Source organism: Chanodichthys erythropterus, chromosome 16 (genome assembly GCF_024489055.1).
Source record: "Chanodichthys erythropterus isolate Z2021 chromosome 16, ASM2448905v1, whole genome shotgun sequence".
NCBI lineage: Eukaryota > Metazoa > Chordata > Actinopteri > Cypriniformes > Xenocyprididae > Chanodichthys > Chanodichthys erythropterus.
In genome coordinates this window covers 34,789,111-34,813,595 of record NC_090236.1, presented here as the reverse complement: position 1 = coordinate 34,813,595, position 24,485 = coordinate 34,789,111, and the positions used below count along the sequence as shown (strand labels likewise).

At 35.1% G+C, this 24,485-nt stretch overlaps 1 protein-coding gene across 1 annotated transcript in view; it reads right to left on the bottom strand.

The window, feature by feature from the left end:
• Positions 1 to 8,255: 8,255 nt before the first annotated feature.
• The window catches only part of lamc1 (laminin, gamma 1), a 74,438-nt gene continuing 58,208 nt past the window's right edge, over positions 8,256 to 24,485 (bottom strand). The window contains exons 8-28 of the mRNA XM_067362548.1: positions 23,015 to 23,151; positions 22,757 to 22,879; positions 22,461 to 22,650; positions 20,521 to 20,633; positions 20,127 to 20,348; positions 19,490 to 19,678; positions 19,154 to 19,399; positions 17,889 to 18,042; positions 17,652 to 17,794; positions 17,372 to 17,550; positions 17,126 to 17,282; positions 16,145 to 16,350; positions 15,926 to 16,005; positions 15,693 to 15,830; positions 15,264 to 15,408; positions 15,023 to 15,172; positions 14,389 to 14,503; positions 12,638 to 12,837; positions 12,282 to 12,440; positions 12,097 to 12,196; positions 8,256 to 9,595 (exon numbers count right to left, since the gene is read on the bottom strand). Coding sequence (XP_067218649.1) covers positions 9,339 to 9,595; positions 12,097 to 12,196; positions 12,282 to 12,440; positions 12,638 to 12,837; positions 14,389 to 14,503; positions 15,023 to 15,172; positions 15,264 to 15,408; positions 15,693 to 15,830; positions 15,926 to 16,005; positions 16,145 to 16,350; positions 17,126 to 17,282; positions 17,372 to 17,550; positions 17,652 to 17,794; positions 17,889 to 18,042; positions 19,154 to 19,399; positions 19,490 to 19,678; positions 20,127 to 20,348; positions 20,521 to 20,633; positions 22,461 to 22,650; positions 22,757 to 22,879; positions 23,015 to 23,151 — 3,403 coding nt within the window. The 3' untranslated portion in view covers positions 8,256 to 9,338. The remainder of the gene's footprint in view (positions 9,596 to 12,096; positions 12,197 to 12,281; positions 12,441 to 12,637; positions 12,838 to 14,388; positions 14,504 to 15,022; positions 15,173 to 15,263; positions 15,409 to 15,692; positions 15,831 to 15,925; positions 16,006 to 16,144; positions 16,351 to 17,125; positions 17,283 to 17,371; positions 17,551 to 17,651; positions 17,795 to 17,888; positions 18,043 to 19,153; positions 19,400 to 19,489; positions 19,679 to 20,126; positions 20,349 to 20,520; positions 20,634 to 22,460; positions 22,651 to 22,756; positions 22,880 to 23,014; positions 23,152 to 24,485) is intronic.

Sequence of the window (24,485 nt, the reverse complement as noted above, 5' to 3'; positions counted from 1 at the left end):
GTGCCAGCTGATCCCTGCGCGCGCACTTAAAAACTTCCAACCTGACAAGCGCGGGCACGTCAAGCTCCGTGTCTCAACTGTATATTTACTCACGAGTGATTCACAGCCTGATAGGAGATGTATCATGCCAATCCTCACATAAAGACGTGTTTGATTAAATGCCTAGCTACCAGAAGTCCAGAACCAGAACAATTAAACCCATTGTTCATCAATGCTGAGATTATTTAGATCTAAGTGTGCACTAGATATGATATTAAATGTATTAATGCTTGAGGCTGTGCTCTGTTTTGCTTAATATGCAAGATCTATAGTAGGACTATATTGTTATTAATAAACTGACAATGCAATAGAAGATACAAATTAAATAAAAGCTTAGTGGTCTAAATATTAAAACATCTTCTGTGGGAGTCTCAGGACCAAAAAAAATGTTCGTCCAATCATTGCATCCGGTCCGTAATTAACCGTAATTACGAGATGGCAAACCAAGATGTCCTCAGACTCGGATTTATGTGTTTCTATGTCAACATAATCAACGCAGAAATTAATCTGCAGCAGTCAGGTGGTACAAGAGCTCTGTAAGTCGTTTACGTTCATTATTATTGTCATGTTATGTGCTTTGTGACATGCCGTGTCTCTCGTCTCGTGACGGTTTGCAGACTCTTTCATGCGTTTGTAAGGAGGCGTGGCTTTGGAGACGCTCTGAAGGGAGGGCGGGATCTTATGCTTTCAAAGCTAGCTTTTCTCCGAAATTGCCTACCCTACCTTTAAGTAAAAAGTACTAAAAAAAACTTTCATATGTGTGTACAAAACTTAATTCTTATTGTCAAAAGAGTTTTCAAGTATGTTTTTGAGGTTATATATGGACCTATATACAAATGTTATGGATATAGAAAATATCAAGATCATTTCTTATTCCGTTTGGCCTGAAAAAAAGGTTAATTTTCATAGAAATGTCTATCTGTCTGTCATTATTTTTTATTTATTCAGAGGATTGAAGTGTTAGATGTTCACACCATGGCAACAGAATGGCAAGAGAACCACACCCAAACTGAAGACCAAGACACCGAACTGAAGCCATAGAAATGTTGCAATCTCAAACATTCTGAGATTGCAGTTTTCTTCTTCGCCACACAATCATCTGGTACATTAACTAGAACAACTCATCCACAAAGAGATTGCGTTTCAAGTTTGAGCATGTTAAAACTTTCAATACATCAAGTGAATTTAAAGAACAAAATATAGGCATAAAATGTCTGTAAATTACCTTACTTTTTGTGAGGTATCTTATTTAGTATTTGGTGTTTGTGGCTTACAAATGAATTACTGTCTAGTCTAATCTTAACTGGCAGTGAATCACTGGATACTGATTTACTGCGGCATTGAATCATGTGACATTTGCCATCTTTTAATCATATCTTGAAGATGAGTAGTAAGTAAAAGCCATTAGATCTCTGAATGTTACTTAGATATCAAAACCACAGCTGTCATCAGAATTCCGGCGCAAACTGAACTGCACTGGAAGAGTCACGCTGTAGAACAGCCACTCATGAAAAATCCAACGCCTCAGGGCAGTGAATTTTCTAGTGTGTGCAGTCGGCTACGCCCTGCCATGAACTCTCCGAGAGGATGGGCTGAGTCAGAGGTGTCTCAGCTACACATTACCAAAACACACCCAAACATCCAGGGCCGTACGTCTTTATCTTCCACACCTTGTTCCTCACACAGACGCAGTGAGCCCCACCTAAAACCTCCGCAGGTAAACATGCTCATACCCTTACCCTCCGGCCACAAAGAACGCCATCTACCTCTCACAGGACTCTGCCAACGCCACACCCTCACACACACTAGAACAGGACAGGATTCAGAAACAGTGACAGACAGACAATGAGAAAGTCATAGATCACTGAGGATCATCAAAATACAAGAAATAACCCGACACTCAGCTGCTACATCAAGCAAACACTGCAATATTCATTTTATTTGCTCCATTGCACTGATTGATTGAGTGAATATACAATGGCTTCAAAAGGAGTTTGGACATTTATGTCACACTTAAAAATATATGAATGTCAGTGCATTAAATATCTAACTATCTGTTTAAAATAATAAATAAAATAAGATAAAATAAAAAATGAAATACAATAAAATAGGTATTTATTTATTTTTATTTTATGTATTGAGGAAAATACAAGCACATTTTTCAGACAAAACATTTCTGGACATTTATGTCACACTTAAAAATATATTAATGTCAGTGCATTAAATATGCTATCTGTTTAAAATAATAAATAAAACTATAAAATAAAATAATAAATAAATAAATCTAATAAAATATATTCAAATCAAATCAAATATGTATTTTGTATATTTATTTTATATTTTAAGAAAAATACAAGCACACTTTCCAAATAAATAAATAAAATAAAATAAAATAGGTATTTTTATTTTATGTATTAAGAAAAATACAAGCACATTTGTCAGACAAAACATTTCTGGACATTTATGTCACACTTAAAAATATATGAATGTCAGTGCATTAAATATGTTATCTGTTTAAAATAATAATTAAAACAATGAAATAAAATAAAACAATAAATAAATAAAATAAAATATATTCAAATAAAAAAAAAAAAAATATGTATTTTGTTATATTTATTTGATATATTAAGAAAAATACAAGCACACTTTCTAAATAAATAAAATAAAATAAAATAAAACAATAAATAAATAAAATAAAATATATTCAAATAAAATAACATTAAATAAAATATGTATTTTGTTATATTTATTTTATATATTAAGAAAAATACAAGCACACTTTCCAAACAAAACATTTCACAAATAATGTTTAAGTTTTAAATGATAAAAAAAAAAAAAAAAAAAAAAAGTCGGCAAACCAAGGCTCCAAAAATTGAATAATGGTCTTCATAATGCCCTTCATCAGACAATTAAAAATTTGAACCAACAAGCTCTTATACTGACAGGTAATTAATCAAGGATCACATGACCTATTAAGAGAAAAAAATCCTAAAGCCATGGAACAAAATGCAAAAGAAAAATACTAAATATTAATGTGAAAGTCTAAAGTCTAATTCTAAACATACAAGATTAATAATAATAATAATAAATGCAGGAAAAAAAAAAAAAAAAAAAAACTTAAAGAAACAGACGAATGTCAAAATCACGATTTAATCCCTTAGATGCTACTACAGTATCTAAAATGTAAATCCAAATGGTTTCAAAAGTAAAATTATTAATGTCACCTCCACGCCATGGACATCTGACTAATTCTATTGTAAAGTGGAAACCGAATGTCTTAAAGTAGCAAAATGTTTTAAATTTTTAAATGATAAAACAGATATAATACTCAAAATGAAGAACACATTGATTAAAAGCCATCGCAAAACTATTTGTTTTGATATTTTGTCATCTATTGAGAAAAATTCATATGAATCTTAAAAATGAAGGTTCCAAAACAGTGTTTTCTCAGCGATGCCATTGAACCATTTTTGGTTCCCCAAAGAACCTTTTAGTGAACAGTTCTGTTAAGAGTGTGAAGAACATTTTAAAAATCTACAAAAAACTTTTTCCACTATAAAGAACCTTTTGTGTAATTGAAAGTTTCCATGGATGTTGAAGTTTCTTCATCAATGCCAATAAAGCCATTCAATACTTTTTGAGTTTGCTATTGCAACAAGTATTTTGTGTGAACAGGAACTTAGACCATAATATCACATACTCATATGATTCGACTGATTCAAGGATTTGACTCTGCACATGATAGTTCTTTTTAATCTAGTCATCAGTGTGGTGGATTTTGAGAAAAACCCTCTTTATTTCTTTTTTTAGAGTAATGAATGCCAGCATATTAAAAGAGAGGCTCTTATGTCAAAGATGTAAATGACTTTTGGAAATACTAAGTTGCTTACAGTCTGTTAAAGCCAAAACTGGCACAATGCTTTTCATTATGTGTCTAGGTCACATTTTGTACTTTCAGGCTTGTGGAAGAAAGAGAGAAACACATTTAATCGAGTTTACTGCGTATGATGTGCAACCGCATATACGATGATGACCGCTGAGTCATGGCGAAGTCTTACTAAATGTAGTTAAGAAACGATATAGTGCTGATTTTGTGTCTCATGAATCCGTCTTAATACCAACCAACAAGATTTGGTAATGACTCTGTGTCATTTCCTGTACAGCAATAAGGAAATAAATAGTGTTTACTGCACTGCTATTATGATATGAATATGGTTTATATTTAAGTTTTAATGAATGAATTGTTAAGAATTCATCTTTAAAAGCTTTAGAAAACTTCAGAAACCCACACAAGAGGGTGCTGTAGGGGGCCATGGACAATCTGTGAAAAAATGATTTTACAAAATGCATTTCTGAGGGTTATTAAAGACATCATTTTAATTGAATATACACTATCATTCAAAAGTTTGGAGTTGGTAAGATTTTTTTAATAAAAGTATATCTCTTATGTTCACCAAGGATGATTTTTTTAATCAAAAAAACAAAACAAAACAGTAATAATGTGAAATATTATTACATTTAAATATACTTTTTCTTTCAATTTTATTAACGTGATGGCAAAGTTACATTTTCAGTAGCCCATTACTCGAGTCTTCAGTGTCACATGACCCTTCAGAAATCATTCTAATATGCTGATTTGCTGCTTAAAGGGGGGTTTGATTATGATTTCACTTTTTTAACTTTAGTTAGTGTGTAATGTTGCTGTTTGAGCATAAACAACATCTACAAAGTTACGACGCTCAAAGTTCAAAGCAAAGGGAGATATTTAAAGAAATTCCTTTTTAAGGACTACAACAAATGGCTGGTAGGGACTACAACAAGCTTCTTCCCCTGTTAGTGACATCACAAACCCTAAAATTTACATAAACCCCGCCCCCTAGAACACGCAACAAAGAGCTGAGGCCATGTTATTGCAATAATAGCATATCATAAAAGCATAAACAAAGGTTATAACCATAATTAAACTAAACTATACCAGTTCTATCTTCATGCAGAATATATTCTCTGGCTCTGTAGGCACTTTAATATCGTTAACTTCACATCAGCTACTTAAATTAATCAGCAAATCTTTCAGAAAAGTCCTGTTGCATTCTATATGTTGCCACTTCTCGAGTCTCTTCATCATTGTCTGACACCGGTTTGAACATAAAAGGCTAAACAGTTTCATTTTCAGTGAATCTGTGTGGAGCTCTTGAAACTCCGCCCTCTTCTTGGGAGCAGCAGCTCATTTGAATTTAAAGAGACACACACAAAAACTGAGCGTTTCTGCTTACCCTTAAAAAGTGACAAATTTGACATGCTATAAAACATTATCTGTTTTGAGCTAAAGCTTCACATACATGTTCTGGGGACATCATAGACTTATTTTACATCTTGTAAAAGTGGCATCATACCATCCCTTTAAAAAATCTTTCTTATTTTTATTAATGTTGAGAATAGTTGTGCAGCTTAATATTTTTGTTGAAACAGTAATACATCTTGAATGTTATTCAACTGACAATAATAATCAAAGAAATAATAATCAAATCTGCATATTTGATCATGTCATGTAGACTTTAAATGTTTTTATATACAAGAAAATAAATCTCACAATATTCTTGGTCACAAATGTTTAAAAACCACTGACTTTCTAAAGAAATAATGATTTTTATACTGTACAGACAGTATATTCTGTCCCCTACCCCTAAACACAGAAAACTTTATGCATTTGTACATTTTCAAAAAACATAATTCAGTATGATTTATAAGCTGTTTGTCCCATGGGTACCAAAAAATGTCCCCAAATGGTCAAACATTCCTGATATTACTATCCTTAAGCCCAAAGTATAGTCATTCAGCAGTCTGCATGATGTAATTTTCATCATCAGGAGGGTCCGCAGACGTCTGCACACCCCACGGGAAAGATACATTTCTATATTTTTCTGGTAGTGAACATGCTGTCGATCTTCTTGTAATTTTTTTTGTGTTGCATTGTACTTTTTTTTTTTTTTCACAAAAAAAGTACATGGAAATGACATACAGTGAGTCTCAAACTCCATTGTTTCCTCCTTGTGTAAATTTGATTCGTTTAAAAGACCTCAGAAGAACAGGCGAATCTCAACATAACACCGACTGTTACGTAACAGTCGGGATCATTAATATGTATGACCCCAATATTTGCATATGCCAGCTCATGTTCAAAGCATTAGACAAGGGCAGAACGTCTGGATGTGCACAGCTGAATCATCAGACTAGGTAAGCAAGCAAGGACAATAGCGAAAAATGGCAGATGGAGCAATAATAACTGACATGATCCATGAAAGCATGATTTTTTTAGTGATGTTTGTAAATTTTCTTTCTAAATGTTTCGTTAGCATGTTGCTAATGTACTGTTAAAGTTACCATCATTTTTACTGTATTCACGGAGACAAGAGCCGTCACTATTTTCATTAAACACTTGCAGTGTGTATAATTCATAAACTCAACTTCATTCTTTATAAATCTCTCCAACAGTGTGTAATGTTAGCTTTAGCCACAGAGCACTATCAAACTCATTCAAAATCAAATGTAAACATCCAAATAAATGCAATACTCACATAATCCGACGCATGCATGCAGCATGCATGACGACCACTTTGTAAAGATCCATTTTGAGGGTTATATTAGCTGTGTGAACTTTGTACATGCACTGTTTAAGGCAAGCGCGAGCTCCGTGGGCGGGGAGCGTGAGCATTTAAAGGGGCCACAGCCTGAATCGGCACATATTTAATGATGCCCCAAAATAGGCAGTTAAAAAAATTTATATAAAAAAATCTATGGGGCATTTTGAGCTGAAACTTCACAGACACATTCAGGGGACACCTTAGACTTATATTACATCTTGTAAAAAGATGTTCTACGGCACCTTTAAATCTCAAACTCATTGATAATAATACGATGAATAACAAGTTTGTTAAAACTTTGATGATATTTTTCATTCTGATTCAGGTGTTGTTTTTTCTTTTTCTATTTGTTATTGTATTTCAATGCAGTGCTGTTTGATGAATTTTCTTCTGCAATAAAAAACAAAAAACAAAACAAAAAGAAAACACCCCGGCTGGACGGTGAACAAACAACAGCGCATGTGCGAGTGGCTTGAGCACTTGAAAACAAAATCCACTAGATCGCACCTTTCCACGCTCGCGGTCAAAGCAGTACACTTTGAAAGGCAAAATATTTATATATATTTATATTTATATATCTGTTGAAAATTTATATTAAAAGAAAAAGACATTTCGATAACTGCAAATGAAGAAAAAATATATATATATTTTGGAGGCTCGCATGCGTGACGGAGAGGAACACGGAAAATGAAGTACCCGGGCCATTTTGACCCCACAACATAGAAAACACCTTAACCACGCACACATGAATTATACAATAAAAATGAAGCAGAATCACACATTTTCAAGTCCTGTAATAACCACTGTTTATTATTCAAATGTTACGATTGATTTTACAGGCAAATGGGGAACAAGCAGAGGTGTGTCAGGTCCTGTGAGTGTGTTTGTTAACGCCTTGATTAAAACAGAAGGAAGGGAGTCTTTAAAAACCATTACACTCTCTAAAACCAAAGGATCACATAAAGACTGTGCAGCAAACACATACTCTTAACTGTAGAACAACAGATCACAAATACTTGATACATTATAAATTAAAAATACTGTTTTATACATAAACGTGTACGTGTTGCACTTATGTCCACAGTGGTAGAGAGGGGAGGTCTAGAATAGGTCTGATGTTTTATAGTGGCACTTTCCATAGTTGAATCTCTCGATGTCAGCTGAGGAACTGCTCAATTCAGCAAACCTGTCCGAGTAAGACTGTAACTGAAGGAACTACTGATATGGTAACAGTAAGAAACAAACAGTGACTTCAAAGACCTCTTTAAATTAAGATGCAACATCCACATTTAGAGGATTACGTCCAAAAGTTTAGGCACTAAAAAAGATGGTTAACTATCAACACGTGATTAAGCTTCCCATCTCAAGTAAAGCGAATCATTCCGATAAATAGGAAATGTTAGAGACGTGTGGATGTTCAGACATGTTTAGGGGTGTGCAAGTTAAAGGGTCAAGACATTACGCATCACCATCCGCTGAAAATGAACCACAAATAAAATAAATGATAGAGCTATGATGCAACACTGAGCCATGTATACAGGCAAGCGTATTATACCACAGAACATATTATATATATATAATTATATATATTATGCAGAAGTTTTGGCTGATTTTTTTTTTTTTTTTTTTCTCATGAATGAACTGATGAGGTGGCTGGTTAGATCTTGGGTTTAAAAATCAGCCGTTCCTGAATCATTTTTAGCATATTTACACAAATAACAGTTCCTCAACTCTATATTATAATAATAAAAAAGAAGAAAAAAAAAAAAAACATTCACACAAAAATATAACATTTGAAATAATTATTAGCACCAGTGTATCAGATAAAAGTCTTGCTACGCCAATGTACAAAGTTGCATAGTGTTGAGTTTTGCTCATGTTAATGTGATTTGCAGGACACCTGTAATAAAGCAGCAGCGTCTGAAAAAATAAAAACAAACACAAAACCGAAATGTCTCGCAACCATAAAACGTATGAAATCATCCGAGCCGTTCAGGGACTTCTAGCACTGAACAATTTATATACACATGAGCTGAAATACTGTATTTACGTGTTCGACTCACTCTCGACGCACTTTTTCAGTATCAAATCTAGCACGAGGGGCGAAAGTAGATGTACATAATGAGCAAATTAAGATTCCTTCACTGTTAGCTTTGAGCGAAAAGCATTACCGATGATGATGATGATGATATACACTAGCTTAAGTAGCAAACTTCCCCAAACCAACGCCTTTTGGCTTCTGATTACATCAAATAATTCTGGATCTGTTGTAAATATCAGAGAGGTTTGAGAGGAAGAGCTGGAGGTGGTGCAGTCATGTGGGTTCTCTAACAGCTGGCTGTAGCGCACGCACACAAATACAAACACGCACAAAAACACACACGCACACACACGGCTGGTGAGCGCCATTGCTTGGAGTTCTCTTCACATAGCATTTCTGCATATCAAAAAAATTAAAAGCTGCTTTTGTCTTCTGTTTGTAAAACATGATTTCGAAGAAACGTGTAGAAGTACAAACAAATAATAACCTAATAAAAGGAAATAAAATGCAAGTAAAAGAATTTGAAAGGAAACAAAGCCTGTTTTGGTTGAGGGTGGTGTGGGACGAGGTTGAAGAACACAGGGAGTGTAAGGCAGACGTAGCGTGTGGCGTGGAGGTTAAGGCCGCTCTAGAGATGGGGTGTTGAAGCAGCCTTCTGGCAGAGTGTTCTTGATATCGTTGAGGTTGGCGATGTCCGCTCGAATCTCTCGGATCTGACGGTCGTAGTCGCTGATCATGTCCTCCTGGCTCTTGGCGATGTCATTCAGCTCCTTCAGCTTCCTGTCCAGCTCACTTCCTGCCATCTTGTCCTTAGCTTCTTTTAGAGCGTTATCGATCTGATTCAGTTTGCTCAGATCCACCTTATCAATGTTGCCTGGAAGAGGAGAAGGTGATGATATGATTATGTGTGTGTTAAAACGTCACTGTAACATATACACAGAATTATAATATACAATATAATGGGGAAATTACATTTATTATCAATACCAAGTGGAATTATTAAGATAAAAATCAAGTTAAACATGTTCTTTTCATTTTCAGTTAAAAGCTACCAGTTTAGCCTAATACCTTACCAGTTGTACTTACATATTTATATATTTAATATACACTATATATATATAATATTTTGAATAAGCTTTAATTTTTGTATTTTCAGTTTTCAAATTTTAGTTTAAGTCATAGTAAATATATAATATTTTCATTTAAGTTTAATGCCATTTAAGTTTAATGTTTATATTTAATTTCAATTACCATTTTTTTTCCCAGTGTATATTATATTATATTATATTATATTATATTATATTATATTATATTATATTATATTATATTATATTATATTATATTATATATATATATATATATATATATACACACTGCCCTCCTACAAAAGTTTTTAAATGCCCTAGAAAAGTGGGGTTTTGGACAATATTGGCATGAATCCTTTTTAATTTGTGATAATTTTGTACTGATAAGAGACAACACAAACTACGAAAACATATTTTATTACATAAACAGATTATACATGTCTGACTTTGACATGTACACTACCGTTCAAAAGTTTGGGATCGGTAATATTTTTAATATTTTTAAAATAAGTTTCGTCTGCTCACCAAGGCTGCATTTATTTAATGAAAAATACAGTAAAAACTGTAATATTGTGAAATATTATTACAATTTAAAATAACTGTTTTCTATTTGAATATATTTTAAAATGTAATTTATTCCTGTGATCAAAGCTGAATTTTCAGCATCATTACTCCAGTCTTCAGTGTCACATGATCCTTCAGAAATCATTCTAATATGATGATCTGCTGCTCAAGAAACATTTGCTATTATTATCAATGTTAAAAACAGTTGTATGCTTTTTTTCAGGATTTCTTTATGAACAGAAAGTTCAAAAGAACAGCATTTATCTGAAATACAAAGCTTCTGTAGCATTATACACTACCGTTCAAAAGTTTGGGGTCAGTAAGAATTTTTTTTTATTTTTTTGAGAAGAATTTAAAGAATTCTTTTTTTTTTTTTTTCAGCAAGGATGCATTTAATCGATCAAAAGTGACAGTAAAGACATTTAAATTGTAACAAAAGATTATACTTCAAATAAACACTGTTTTTTTTAACTTTCTATTCATCAAAGAATCCTGAAAAAATATATTGTACACAAATATTTTGTACATCTGTACACAATAAATTTTTCTTGAGTATTAAATCAGCATATTAGAATGATTTCTGAAGGATCATGTGACACTGAAGACTGAAGTAATGATGCTGAAAATTCAGCTTTGCATCACAGAAATAAATTATATTTTCAAATATTTTCAAATAGAAAACAGTTATTTTAAATTGTAATAATATTTCACAATATTACTGATTTTACTGTATTTTTAATTAAATAAATGCATCCTTGGTGAGCAGACGAAACTTCTTTTAAAGACTTTAAAAATCTTACAGATTCCAAACTTTTGAACGGTATATTGCCATTATTATGTAATCAAAATGAAAATTATTATTGTTGCTGGTCTTCAATGATAATGTCAAGTTACTGTAATGTATATGTACCAAAAAAAAATGATAAGGATTTATGCTGATATCATCCAAAAGCAAACTGGTCCCACTTTATATTAGGTGGCCTTAACTACCATGTACTTACATCAAAAAATAAGTACAATGTACTTATTGGGGTTCATATTGAATTGCAAAACACTTTTGCTGCTTTTGAGGTGGGGTACGGGTAAGGTTAGGGAAAGCTTTGGCGGTATGGGTAGGTTTAAGGGTAGGGGTAAGGGGTAAGGGATGGGTCAACAGTGTAATTATAAATGTAATTACATGCAGGTGTTTTTAAAATATAAGTACAATGTAAATACATATATGTACACAATAAGTGCATTGTATCAAATGATTAATATAAATGTAAGTACATAGTAGTTAAGGCAACTTAATATAAAGTGGGACCAGCAAACTTTGCCAGGGGTGTTTCCAAACTTTTGGAGGGCAGTGTGTATAATATATATATAAAACTTTTAGACTTTGACATGAGAGTGAATAACAACAAAATTGCTAATTTTGTTTTTCATCTAATGTTTATATTTTACTTTATTTCAGATTTATTTCCATTACGAAGAACATTTTTTAACAGTTTTAGTTCAAAATAACACTGGCAATAACTGGAAAAGCTCTTGCTTAGCTACAACAAAATATCATGATAATGAATGTCATCTTTGATCAGGCACTGAGGAAGAGGAATGGGATCTTACATGACACAGGAAACACACACAGTTAGGACTACTTCACGCTTAAACCGCAGAAAGGAAAATGATCGATTATTGTATCCGTCACAAAAATGAGGATTATTGATGAACAACTAGATAGTCTTACCGAGCTGACTTAATAATTCATTGATTGTGTTCAGCACTGTCCTGACAGCATTTTTGGCTTTTCTGGCATTGCCCTCAGCTTCTTTAGCATTATCAGATGCCTGTGAAGAACAGCAAAGTCAATAAAAAAACAAAGTCTGCAATGAGGTATCAAAACAAGTTGTGCACAAACAATCCATAACCCACCATGGACGCCATCATCATGTCAGCGTCCGCCTCTGCTTTCTTCTTCTGTAGCTCTTTCTCAGCAGCTGTGAGCTGGTCCATCATATCGTTCACCTCTCCATCCAGTTTCATGGTGTCCTCAAAAGCTTTTTCTGCGTCTGCCTTAGTCTTCGCTGAACCCTGATTATGAAAATGCAAATCAAAGTAAGTGCATAGTTTAGTATATATACACACTGTTTGATGAAGAAGAGCTACATGGCTCATATATTAATTATATAGTTTTCATTTTTGGAGATGTGATGTGACTGTTTGATAAAAATACAGACATCCCAGGACTTCATGCTTGTGATGTTCTTCATCTGAAACTCAACATGTACCTTCTGTACGCCATTAGCTATTTTCTCAGCTTCCTCTGCCTTTGCCTTAGCTTCTTTAGCATCTGCAGCAGCGTTGCCTAAAGCCGCCTCTGCTCTTCGGGTCTTCTCATTGGCTTCATTGATTGTCGCATTGATTTCTGGGATTCGCCTCATGGCATCCTCAGCAGCAGTTTTGTTGTCATTCACTCTCATGTCGAAGTCTAAAAGTGAGACACAAATATTAATATCTATCTAAATGCATAAATTAATATCTATATATATATATATATATATATATATATATATATATATATATATATATATATATATATATATATATATATATATATATATATATATATATATATATGTTAGTGCTGACAAAATTAATGATTCATTGCATGTGATTAATTTAAAAATATTTAACGCCCTTAACGCAGATCAATTTTTTTTCCGTCATCCTATAGCTAGCGTTACGTTATATGATCATGCTCTTATTCATGCAAATGTTTGTAAACCATTCAAACAAAACACACAAAAGAGAATGCAGTGCGGTACTGGCGTGCTGTCTGTGAATCTCCTGTCTTTGTGCGCACAGAAAGTCGCTTCAGACAGCACGCTTTCACCCATGAATGGACAAAAACACAATATGATGCCAAAATGTCAATTTTGTCAAGTATCCTTGTAAGCACAGTCTTAAATGAGTTAAATAAATTCTTAAATGAACAAAGAGTTAAAAGAAAATAGGATGCAGATCTGCAGCAGGTCCTAAAGTGACAGCAGCCTAATAAATCTGCCATTAATGTTAATCAAAGAATCATGTTAATCACTCACTGCTCTTAATTGAATAACTTTTGTGGCTTTAATACAAATTCATCTACATTTTAATCTAAATTATGCAGTGAAGACTGTGAAGTGTTTGATAACTACTTTGATTCTGGATATTTCCTACCTGTTAGATCAAATATTTTATATATTCTGTCTTTATGTTGTTTCTACAATAATTTGGAGATTAAATGTGAAATTATTTCAATATAAAAAGATATATTAAAAACTTTAATGTTAGGTGTGATTAATTACAATTGACAGCCCTTATATCTACTATTTAAATATTTATTTAGATCTTTATTTTTTTGGATATCATTATTATACACTGCCCTCCAAAAGTTTGGAAACGCCCTAAAAAAGTGGGGTTTTGGACAATATTGGCATGAATCCTTTTTAATTTGTGATAATTTTGCACAGATAAGGGACAACACAAACTACGAAAACATTTTATTACATAAACAGGTTATACATAGAAAAAAACTTACATTTCAATTTATAAAAAAAATATCCAGCATTAGCAGCTATCTGACCTAAACTGGGTTCTAATTGGTTCATTGTATTCTAAACTTCATTGGCAATCAATTGTTGAAGCTATTAAGGTGTGCTGACCCAAAAAATCTTTTACAAACCTGGGCCAAGTTTACCAGGCATCACAGCTGGCGAAGGGGCATGTCTGACTTTGACATGTATATATTGCCATTATTATGTAATCAAAATGAAAATTATTATTGCTGGTCTTCAATGTTAATGTCAAGTTACTGTAATGTATTTGCACCAAAAAATGATAAGGATTTATGCTGATATCATCCAAAACCACACTTTGCAGGGGTGTTTCCACACATTTGGAGGGCAGTGTATGTAATAAAAATTTTTTCAATCTATTTTCTTTTTTTATTAGTATTTTAGAAAAAGATATATATATAAAAGGCACCATGACCCCTCACCTCTAAGGTTGTTCAATATGTCTTGGGCCTCTTGGAAGGTAGATTTGCCTTTTTTTGCTGCCTCCTCAGCCAAAGCTTTCGCTGCGTCTGCACGTGCCAACAACTGATCAGCCGTCTGAAGAAGACAGGGGCAGAAAGAGAGTATGAACATTTTGGGTTTTTGCACTGACAAGACATTTACTGTGTTTATGGATGACAGGCAATACTGTGGGTGAACAAATGTGCAATATTGTTAACATCCCCTAGTCTTAAAGTGTCATGAAAATGCTATTTATAAAATGGCAAACTTTATCAAACATCTCAAAAAGTAACTTATACTCTGAGCAGGATTCATGAGTTCATGGTTCAGCTCCTCTTTCATTAAGAACATGACATTTAACTAAATCAGATTAGGATGAGACCATGGACTATGACCAGTGGTATCACTTGTCTCTCATCAGTATCATTTATGTGGCTACTGGGCCTCATGGCATGTGCTCCACTCTTACATATTAACCATGTGAAACAGCAGCTGAACTAAAAAGCAACTAAATATTCTCATCTTTTCTTATTTTAGACCACCATGACTACATTTTGAAAACTTATTTCATAGAGCAGAGACAAAACAAGTACATAAAAGTCAAATCTCATGTACCTGTTGCTCGGTCTTTCCTTTCTCCAGTAGTTTGCGGACCTCAGTCTCTTTGCCCCTCAGGTCCTCTCTCAGGTCATTGTACTCCTTCTCGGTCTTGTCTATCAGTTTGTCCAGGTCTGATGCCTCCTTCTTAATCTTATTGGCCTCATCCTGAGGGAAATTCAAGAGAATTTGATTATAGATGCATCCAAGCCGATTCTGTAAATTCAACATGAATTACAAAAAGTTCTGAAATCAGCACCTCTAAAGCTTTGGTGTCGACTGGAGGCAAGCTGGTCAGGTTAGCATAGATCTTCAGAGCTTTGTTTCCTGCCTCTTCTGCTTCAGCGTGTACTTTAGCAGCTTGTTTCTCCAGGTTCTTGGCCAGATCTTTTGCTTCAATATATCTGAACACACAAGAACAGTTGTTAAGCATGACTATATATATATATATATATATATAAATAAATAATTTGAAACACTGTCTTAAATTCAGCTTAAAATCAGAATATATAATAATTTATAATACAATAATATCAAAAAATGTTAATTAAAAATGGAGAACACACACACATATATATACATACATATATGATATATACTGTGTAAATACACACACACACATTTCATAATTTGTTAGATGCTTTGGTAAGAAAAAAAAGTCATATAAAATGTAATGTTCAGGACATACTTCCTGTTGAGATCATCAATGTCGTTGCTTGTCTTGTTTTCACCATCAAGCGCCTTCTTTAGCATATTATAAGCCTTAGTGGAAGTGTCATTGGCATCCTTCGCAATCTTTTCAATCTGATCAGCATCTGCTTTATGTCTGTGCAAAGAGCCACAGAAAAGGTTATATAAAACTGTGTTGGTTGGTATAAAAAAAGTCATATTAACACTGATTGAAATACTGTAACAACTCACTTTTCTGACAGTTTACGGGCTTCCTCTGCCAGAAGTGTCATATTATTTGGATCTCCAGAGGTTGTGGGGATTTTAATATCCTATGGGAACAGTCATACAGGATGAAAATGAAGAAATATTGGCAATTAAGAGACATTTTATTGGACTCCACGACCATTAGCTCAACTTGTTTGTGGAGTATTACGACATGCTCTCTTGGCGAGGTAGTAGAAATCTCACCACTTTACTGATGGCCTCCTTTGCTTTGTCCAGCTCCTCTCTAGCAGTGTTGATCAGGTCCTCTGCATCACGGACTCGGTTACGTGCTCTATCCGCCTGCGTTCCCGTGTTGTCAACCGTGTTCTTGATGTTCTGCAGTCTGTTCCACTGGTTGTTCAGGGTCTTGTTGATGTTGTTTAGACGGTCCAAAAGGCCTTTGTCCACTTCTGTATGATAACAATGAAAGATAACAGAATAATTATAATGTAAAGTGAAATATGCTCTACTATTAAGTTAAAGTATAATCAGCCAATTTCTTCTGGTTTATTTTTTTAAACTTTTTTTTTCTTATTTTATGTAGTTAATCAATATGAGGTCCTATTAAAGGATTAGTTCACTTCAGAATTAAAATTTCCTAATAATTTACTCACCCCCATGTCATCCAAGAAGTTTATGTCTGTCTTTCTTCAGTTGAAAAAAAATGAAGGTTTTTGAGGAAAACATTCCGGGATTTTTCTCCATATAGTGGACTTCACCGGGGACCAACAGTTTGAAGGTCCAAACTGCAGTTTCAGTGCAGCTTCAAAGGGCTCTACATGATCCCAGCCGAGGAATAAGGGTCTTATCTAGCGAAACGATTGCTCATTTTACAAAAAAATAAGAATTTATATACTTTTTAACCACAAATGCTCATCTTACACGCATTACGTAATCATGTTGGAAAGGTCACGTGCGACATGCTAGATAAGACCCTTATTCCTCGGCTGGGATCACTGAAACTGCAGTGAAAATGCAATTTGGACCTTTAACATGTTGAACCCTGTTGAAGTCCACTATATGCAGAATGTTTTCCTCAAAAACCTTAATTTCTTTTCGACTGAAGAAAGAAAGACAAAACATCTTGGATGACTTGGGGTTGAGTAAATGATCAGGGTAAATGATTAAATTCTGAAATGAACTAATCCTTTAAATGTCTTATATAAAAATAACGACAGACAATACCTTTGCTAGCCTGAGCCTCTTCCAGTAAGTCCATTATCGTTTTCTCTGCCTCCTTAAGTCTGTCCTCAAAGGCCTTGTCACTCACTGTATTCTCACTGTTGTCCAGATTATCAATCAAATTCTGTAGGTCAAGAAGCTTCTGTCTCTGCTGGTTCACCTGCACAGAAAGAAAACACATGTATTAGAAGTCGTCTCTTCTGTTTTATATATAAAAAACAGTCCTGGGTTCATAAGACAACCTCATACCTTGTCTCTGACCAGGCTGTAACAGTTGGGACACTGCTGGCAGACTGGAACGGAGCGGTTGTAGAAGTAGTTCTCCTCACACATATCACAGCGAGCTCCCACAAAGCCTTGGTGACACTGACAACGGCCGTCTTCTTTGCACTGTGTGGACTGAGAGCCTTCTGGGTCACAGTCACAAGCTGCAAAAACAAACCAATGGTAAATTGAACAAATCATACATTATACAGTAATACTGCATTTAGTAGAACTGCTGATAAGGTAAAATAGCAGGAAACCATACGTTTGCAACCCGATGAACTGAATCCAAAGAAGTTGACCTCACAGCGCTCACAGTGTTGACCTGTGACCCCAGGCTGACACTCGCACTGGCCGCTAACGATATCACACTGGCCGTTTGTGGAGCCAATAGGGTTGCATTTGCATCTGAGGATACACATTCAAAGATTTTAAAGGTTTTAAAAAAGTGTAGGTATGTTGTTTGCAATATGGCATACGAAAAGAGAGTTAGATCAAATACCTTTCACAGCCTTTGCCGCTTCTAAGGTTGTAGAATCCGAGCTCGCATGCACCGCAGTCTCTGTTAACGACGTGTGGAAGACACTGACACTGGCCCGTCACCTGAGAGCACTTTGTCTGCCTGTCTACTGTACCGTGTGGAGAACATGCGCAGGCTGCAGAGGTGCAACAATAAATAAGTTATATAATAATAATAATAATAATAATAATATACACTATCATTAAAAGTTTGGGGTTGATAATGTTTTTGAAAAAAGTTTCTTATGTCCGCCAAGGCCACATTTATATGATCAAAAATGCAGTAAATATTGTTACAATTTAAAATAAGTATTTTCTATTTTAATATATGTAAATACTAGCTGAATTTTCAGCATCATTACTCCAGTCTTCAGAGTCACATGATCCTTCAGAAATCATTCTAATATGATTTGCTGCTCAAGAAACATTTCTTATTATTATGAATGTTGAAAACGTAATATTTTCGTAGAAACTGAGATACATTTTTTTCAGTATTCTTTGTTGAATAGAAACTTCAAAAGAACAATATTTATTTGATACTTTTGTAACATTATAAATGTCTTTACAGTCACTTTGCATCCTTGCTGAATAAAAGTATTAATCTCTTAATGAAAACCCAAACTTTTGAATGGTAGTGTGTCTATATTCTAGTAAAAAATAAACATACTAAAATGTATTTAGATTTAAATAGATTTATTTCATGCTATGCATTTATTTATTTATGTATTTAATAAAAATACCCAGCAATTGTACTTTTGGTATACTAAACCGTTATCCTTAAAGTCTGCTAAATTGGAACAACTAATTTTGTACTTTTTAAAGTTGTGCTGAGGTCCAACTAAAAATGTACTTAAAGTATATTTGATTAAAGTGGAACTATTGAAAGTATACTTTAGGTACACTTTAAATATCTTATATTTAAAGACTAATATTATTCAAAGTTCATACAATCCTTATCAATATTGACATTAAAACACATTTTAGGCTTTATATTAAGAAATGTGCATTGTGCACAAGTGGGACTCAAATAAAGTTTAGTTATAATTTGTATATCAGTAAGTCTTAAGCAATATGTCAGTAAATATGTTAATATATCTGAATTTTACTTGTATGTATTTTAAATATTACTTTTTTACTTACTAAAAAAAGAAACCTATCCCTTTAAGCTGGCACAACCTTGTTTTTCTAGCTCTGAGAAAGTAAAAAAACAACAACAAAAAAACCCCACTTTGTTCCTGTTAAACTCACGTTTGCATTTGTCAGCTACGTTTGCGGCACGGGCATCGCCGTAGAAACCCTCTTTGCAACGGTCGCAAAAGACGCCGGCAGTGTTGTAGATGCACTTGAGGCATTCGCCCGATTCTCGGTTACAGTTGCCCACAGCGTTGGGGTCGATGTTGTTATTGCAACTGCAGGCCCGGCATGCCCTGACTGGACCTTTCTCACCAAGAGGGTCCCCGAAGAAGCCGTCGTCACATAGTTCACATCGCTTACCTGGAGAGAGTTAAAGTTTGCATGATTATGTGCTGTAACACTTACTATATTTACATACTGTATAAGCTTCAAACAGATATGAGTCTGTACCTGTGGTTCCAGCTGGGCAGTTTGTACAGACCACCTCTTTGGTCTTGGGCACCACAGCACACGTGGCACCTGCTGGGCAGGGACAGGGTTTACAGTCTGAAGAAGAGCCAACCGTAGAGTCTCCATAGAACCCATCCTTACACCTCTCGCAGCTCATGCCGGCAGTGTTATGCTGGCAGTTACACATTCCTGCAAGTACAAAACAAAGACACATTGTAATACCACACATCACCACAAGATGGCAACATTATACAAACATAAAAGCCAAAAGTAACTAGTACTACTCTGATTATTGCTGCAGTTTAGTATGTATATAGTGAATTTTGTGTAAGCATATATTCTGTATATTCAGCCTCTGAGTACTGAATCTTAAATGTAATTTTCTGACTGTCTGGTGTATCTTCATTATGAATTTAGATTTTTGTAACAACTTTCTGGGTAAATTAACAGTTCAAGTACTGTCACTATATAATTTAAATCTTATTTCAATGGCTTTCATGTTGCATGCATCCAGAGCACATGACCTTCCGTAATGCCCTCATCTAGATAATAAATCCATTATCCTGAGAGCAGATAAGTAAATGATATATCAGCACTAAGGCAATGCAATACAAATAAGTCAGTTGTGATGACAAACCTGTCACAGGGTCACAGGTGTCACTGTGTCCGTTGCAGTTGCACGGCTCGCAAGAGCTAAAGCGGCCCAGCTCAGATCGGCTCCTCCTATATCCCAGATCACACTTCTCACAATGCTGCCCCACGTAACCCTGAGGACACGTACACTTCTCAACCCAACGAGCTGGAGTTCCAGCGCCACGGCGGGCGGTCACAAGGGACACGTTGTCTAAATAACCAGCACCTACAGCAGAAATATAGTTAAGTTAGTTAAAGTATCAGTTGAAATGACCTGAAGTGTCTCCCAACAGAACTCAAGGTCATCATAATCGAACAGAATTCAAAACACATTCATATTTTGTCTTCATAGAGCGACTAAAAACTAAAGCTTTTCGTCAGTGAATTAGTAGCCGTACTTCTTGAACTGTAGGTTCCACGAATCATAATAGAAGTCAGATTGTGCAGGAGTTTCTGGAAGTCTGCATGTTTCATTGGGGGTCTCCAAGGGTAGTCGGTGGTGTCATGGAGTCTGAATGACAAAATAGATGATATTTAACATTACAAGCAACTGGACAGCAGATAAGCTACATATGTGCCTAAATCAATTGATTTGCAAAATATTGATTTGACAATGAAATCTAAATATTTCATCTTTACAGCACAAGTAAGTCTTAAAGGGGTCATGAACTGCGTTGTTTTATTGTTTTATAATGTTTCCTGGGGTGCACTTATGATGTTAGTAAGATTTTTACATCAAAAATTGCCATAATTTATAAATAAAAGGCATTTTTCCTACCCTGATTTTAGCCCTCTGATTTGAATGCTGTTTTAAGGGGCGTGTCTGCTGTGAGACTTCAGTGTAAACGCCCACTGCTGTGATTGGCGCATCTGCTGAACATCTTTGCATATGAAATAGTATGAAGTATTACTCTCTATGTAGAACTCTCTTGAAAACTTTTAGCATGTTTTTACTATTACAGCTCTCAAGGTTTACTAATTGTGAAAAGTGTTGATTATAGCATTACATTTAAATCTATGGCATTATATTTAGACCATGGCATGAAAGGTTGCAGTGATGAGCATGTAGCAGATGTTGAGCGCAGTGATCTCATAATTGCAGCTCAACTTCTGCACACTAATGAATGCTTTCATCATAACTAACAGTGCAAACGATGCAAATAAGAGATTTGTTTAATAAAACGTGAGTTTTGGCCAATTTCACTGATAAACTCGTGCTGTTTGATTGACAGCTCCAGTGACTGTAAAAGAAGCGTACTTTGATCGCTTTCTATATATACTTTAATCACCGTGTAAATAACAGATTATTTTGATCCTACTAAGAGAAACAATGTGAAGATGACCGTTTAGTCACTGGTTTGAATTACTGACACAAAGACAAAGAACATCTGACTGTAATTAACACAGTTACTTACATGTTGTTGCATTCCTGTCAAGGAAAAGTCTGTTTGCAAGGCCTTTGCCGAAATACAACTGATTTACCAAAGAATCCACAGTGAAATGTACCGAATACAACTAAATAAAGCTCAACTGAGACACTGTTGAACATAAATAACCATATTCCTAGCATTAGGATCCTTTGAAAGGTAATGTTATTTTTGTCTTGTTGTATCACTCTTCTCTCCTCGTCATCTCACTAACACGGCAGTGGGCGGGCGAACGATGCAATGATGAAGTTGATTTCTTCTGTGCACATCTTTTAGGCACATTCAACAATGAATCATTATCTGGGCTTGGTTACAATAAAAGCGTTTTTGGACTAACAAGGGAGTTTTCAGTTCTGAAACTTACAGGATATTCTTATAGTATGGTGACATGACAAAAGGAAAATTTGATTTCTCAGTTTATGACCCCTTTAAAATGTAACATTAAAGCATGCAATTAACTGCAATGTATTTTGATGCAATAGACATTTATAAATATATAAATGTATACATTTACAACATTAACTATTTATTTATTTAAAAGTTATCTTAACTTATTTTATCTTTATTACAGTAAAATAAAAGGAATTTACTATTTTATTTATCTTTCTATTTTTCAAAAACAGTTATTTTAAATTGTAATAATATTTATTAATAATAAATAAATAATATAAATAATATTTATTATTTATATATTTAATATTGTTTGATCAAACAGATATAGCCTTGGTGATCAACTTTCCAAAACATAAAAAAAATCATATTATTATTAATTTATTTGATAATACAGAATGGCCACTAGAGCTATTGTAGATTACTTGAATGTGTTGCTGTTTGAGAAGAGAAACGTAGATTCATCGCAATTAAATATTTGAATTGAATACCAGTTCCAATTTTAAGCTCAAAGGCGTCACCTGAACACAAAGGTTTGTGTCTCCTCTCCTGGGTAGGAATTGCCCTGGGCAATAAGCGGCACGGCAACACGAAGCCCCGCCCCCTCCAGCACAACATCCTCCGCTGACAGTCGAGCGTCATGTCTCTGAATCCTGAAGTTCAGCGTGAGGTTCTGACCATAGCTCAGCAGTTGATTACCAAGAAATTTCTCTACAGAAACCAAACAGAAAACATCCCAGGTGATTAGATCAACACATGTCTTACTGTCAATCAATGTTCAGTTATCACACAGAGGAAATTGCATCCATTATTATACCTGGAGCCACAAAGTAGATGGGGAAGTAGTCTTCTGAGATAAGCGAGATCTCTCGAGAACTTGGTGACCACTGCACGGGAACGCTGGAGCCGTCTCTCTGCTGTCCTTTCCAGCCCTCATCATCTATTCAATGACATATATAACACATTCTACTCATTCTCCATGTTACAATCCTTGATTTAACATTGGTACATTTGTTGACAACCACATTCAAGAAATGAGTATAAACAGGGTGTTGACTATTGGATGGATGCTCACCCCTGTCAAATACGGAGGTGATTTTGTGCACGCTGTAGCCATCGGCGCTGTCACACACGGTGGAATGCTGGAAGCAGAAGCATGGAGTACATCCCTGAGGATTCTGGGGGTCCAGGTTGAAGTAGCCCAGTTTACACCTGAGAGTAAGATGCAAAAGTTTATTAGCAATGAGACAGGATGGCCGGTTAGTTGATTGGTAAAGCTGACTAAGTTGGTTTTTGTCAGGTTTATGTGAGGGGTGTACAAAACCTGCAAAACCTACAGTGTCCTGCAGAGTATATCTCCAACCCCAATTAAACACACTTGAACCAGCTAATCAAGGCAGGTGTGTGGAGGCAAGTTGGAGCTAAACTTTGCAGGACAGTGGCCTTCCAGGAGCAGGTTTGGACACCCCTAGTTTATGTAGAATTATCTTTAAAGGGTTAGTTCACCCCCAAAAAATGTCATTAATTACTCATGTTGTTCCAAGTCTTTCGTTCATCTTCGGAACACAAAAGAAGATCTTTTTAATGAAATCTGAGAGCTTTATGTCCCTCCATAGACAGCTACACAACTGACACTTTGATGCTTTGACAAAAAGTTCATAAAGAGATTGTAAAACTAATCCATACGAATTGAGCGGTTTAGTCCAAATTTTCTGAAGGGACTAGAGCTTCCTCAAGAACCAATGAGGTTCATTCTCGTGTTACGCAGCACGTTTGACCTTCATCAAGAACCAATGAGGTTCATTCTCGTGTTACGCAGCACGTTTGACCTTCATCAAGAACCAATGAGGTTCATTCTCGTGTTACGCAGCACGTTTGAGCTTCCTTCAGAACCAATGAGGTTCATTCTTGTGTTACGCAGCACGTTTGAGCTTCCTCAAGAACCAATGAGGTTCATTCTCGTGTTACGCAACACGTTTGAGCTTCCTCAAGAACCAATGAGGTTCATTCTCGTGTTACACCACACATTTGAGCTTCTTCAAGAACCAATGAGGTTCATTCTCGTGTTACGCAGCACGTTTGAGCTTCTTCAAGAACCAATGAGGTTCATTCTCGTGTTACGCAGCACGTTTGAGCTTCCTCCAGAACCAATGAGGTTCATTGTCGTGTTACGCAGCACGTTTGAGCTTCCTCCAGAACCAATGAGGTTCATTGTCGTGTTACGCAGCACGTTTGAGCTTTCTCAAGAACCAATGAGGTTCATTTGCATGTTACGCAGCACATTTGAGCTTCCTCAAGAACCAATGAGGTTCATTTGCATGTTACGCAGCACATTTGAGCTTCCTCAAGAACCAATGAGGGTCATTTGCATGTTACGCAGCACATTTGAGCTTCCTCAAGAACCAATGAGGGTCATTTGCATGTTACGCAGCACATTTGAGCTTCTTCAAGAACCAATGAGGTTCATTCATCGTGTTACGCAGCACATTTGAGCTTCCGCAAGAACCAATGAGGTTCATTGTCGTGTTACGCAGCACATTTGAGCT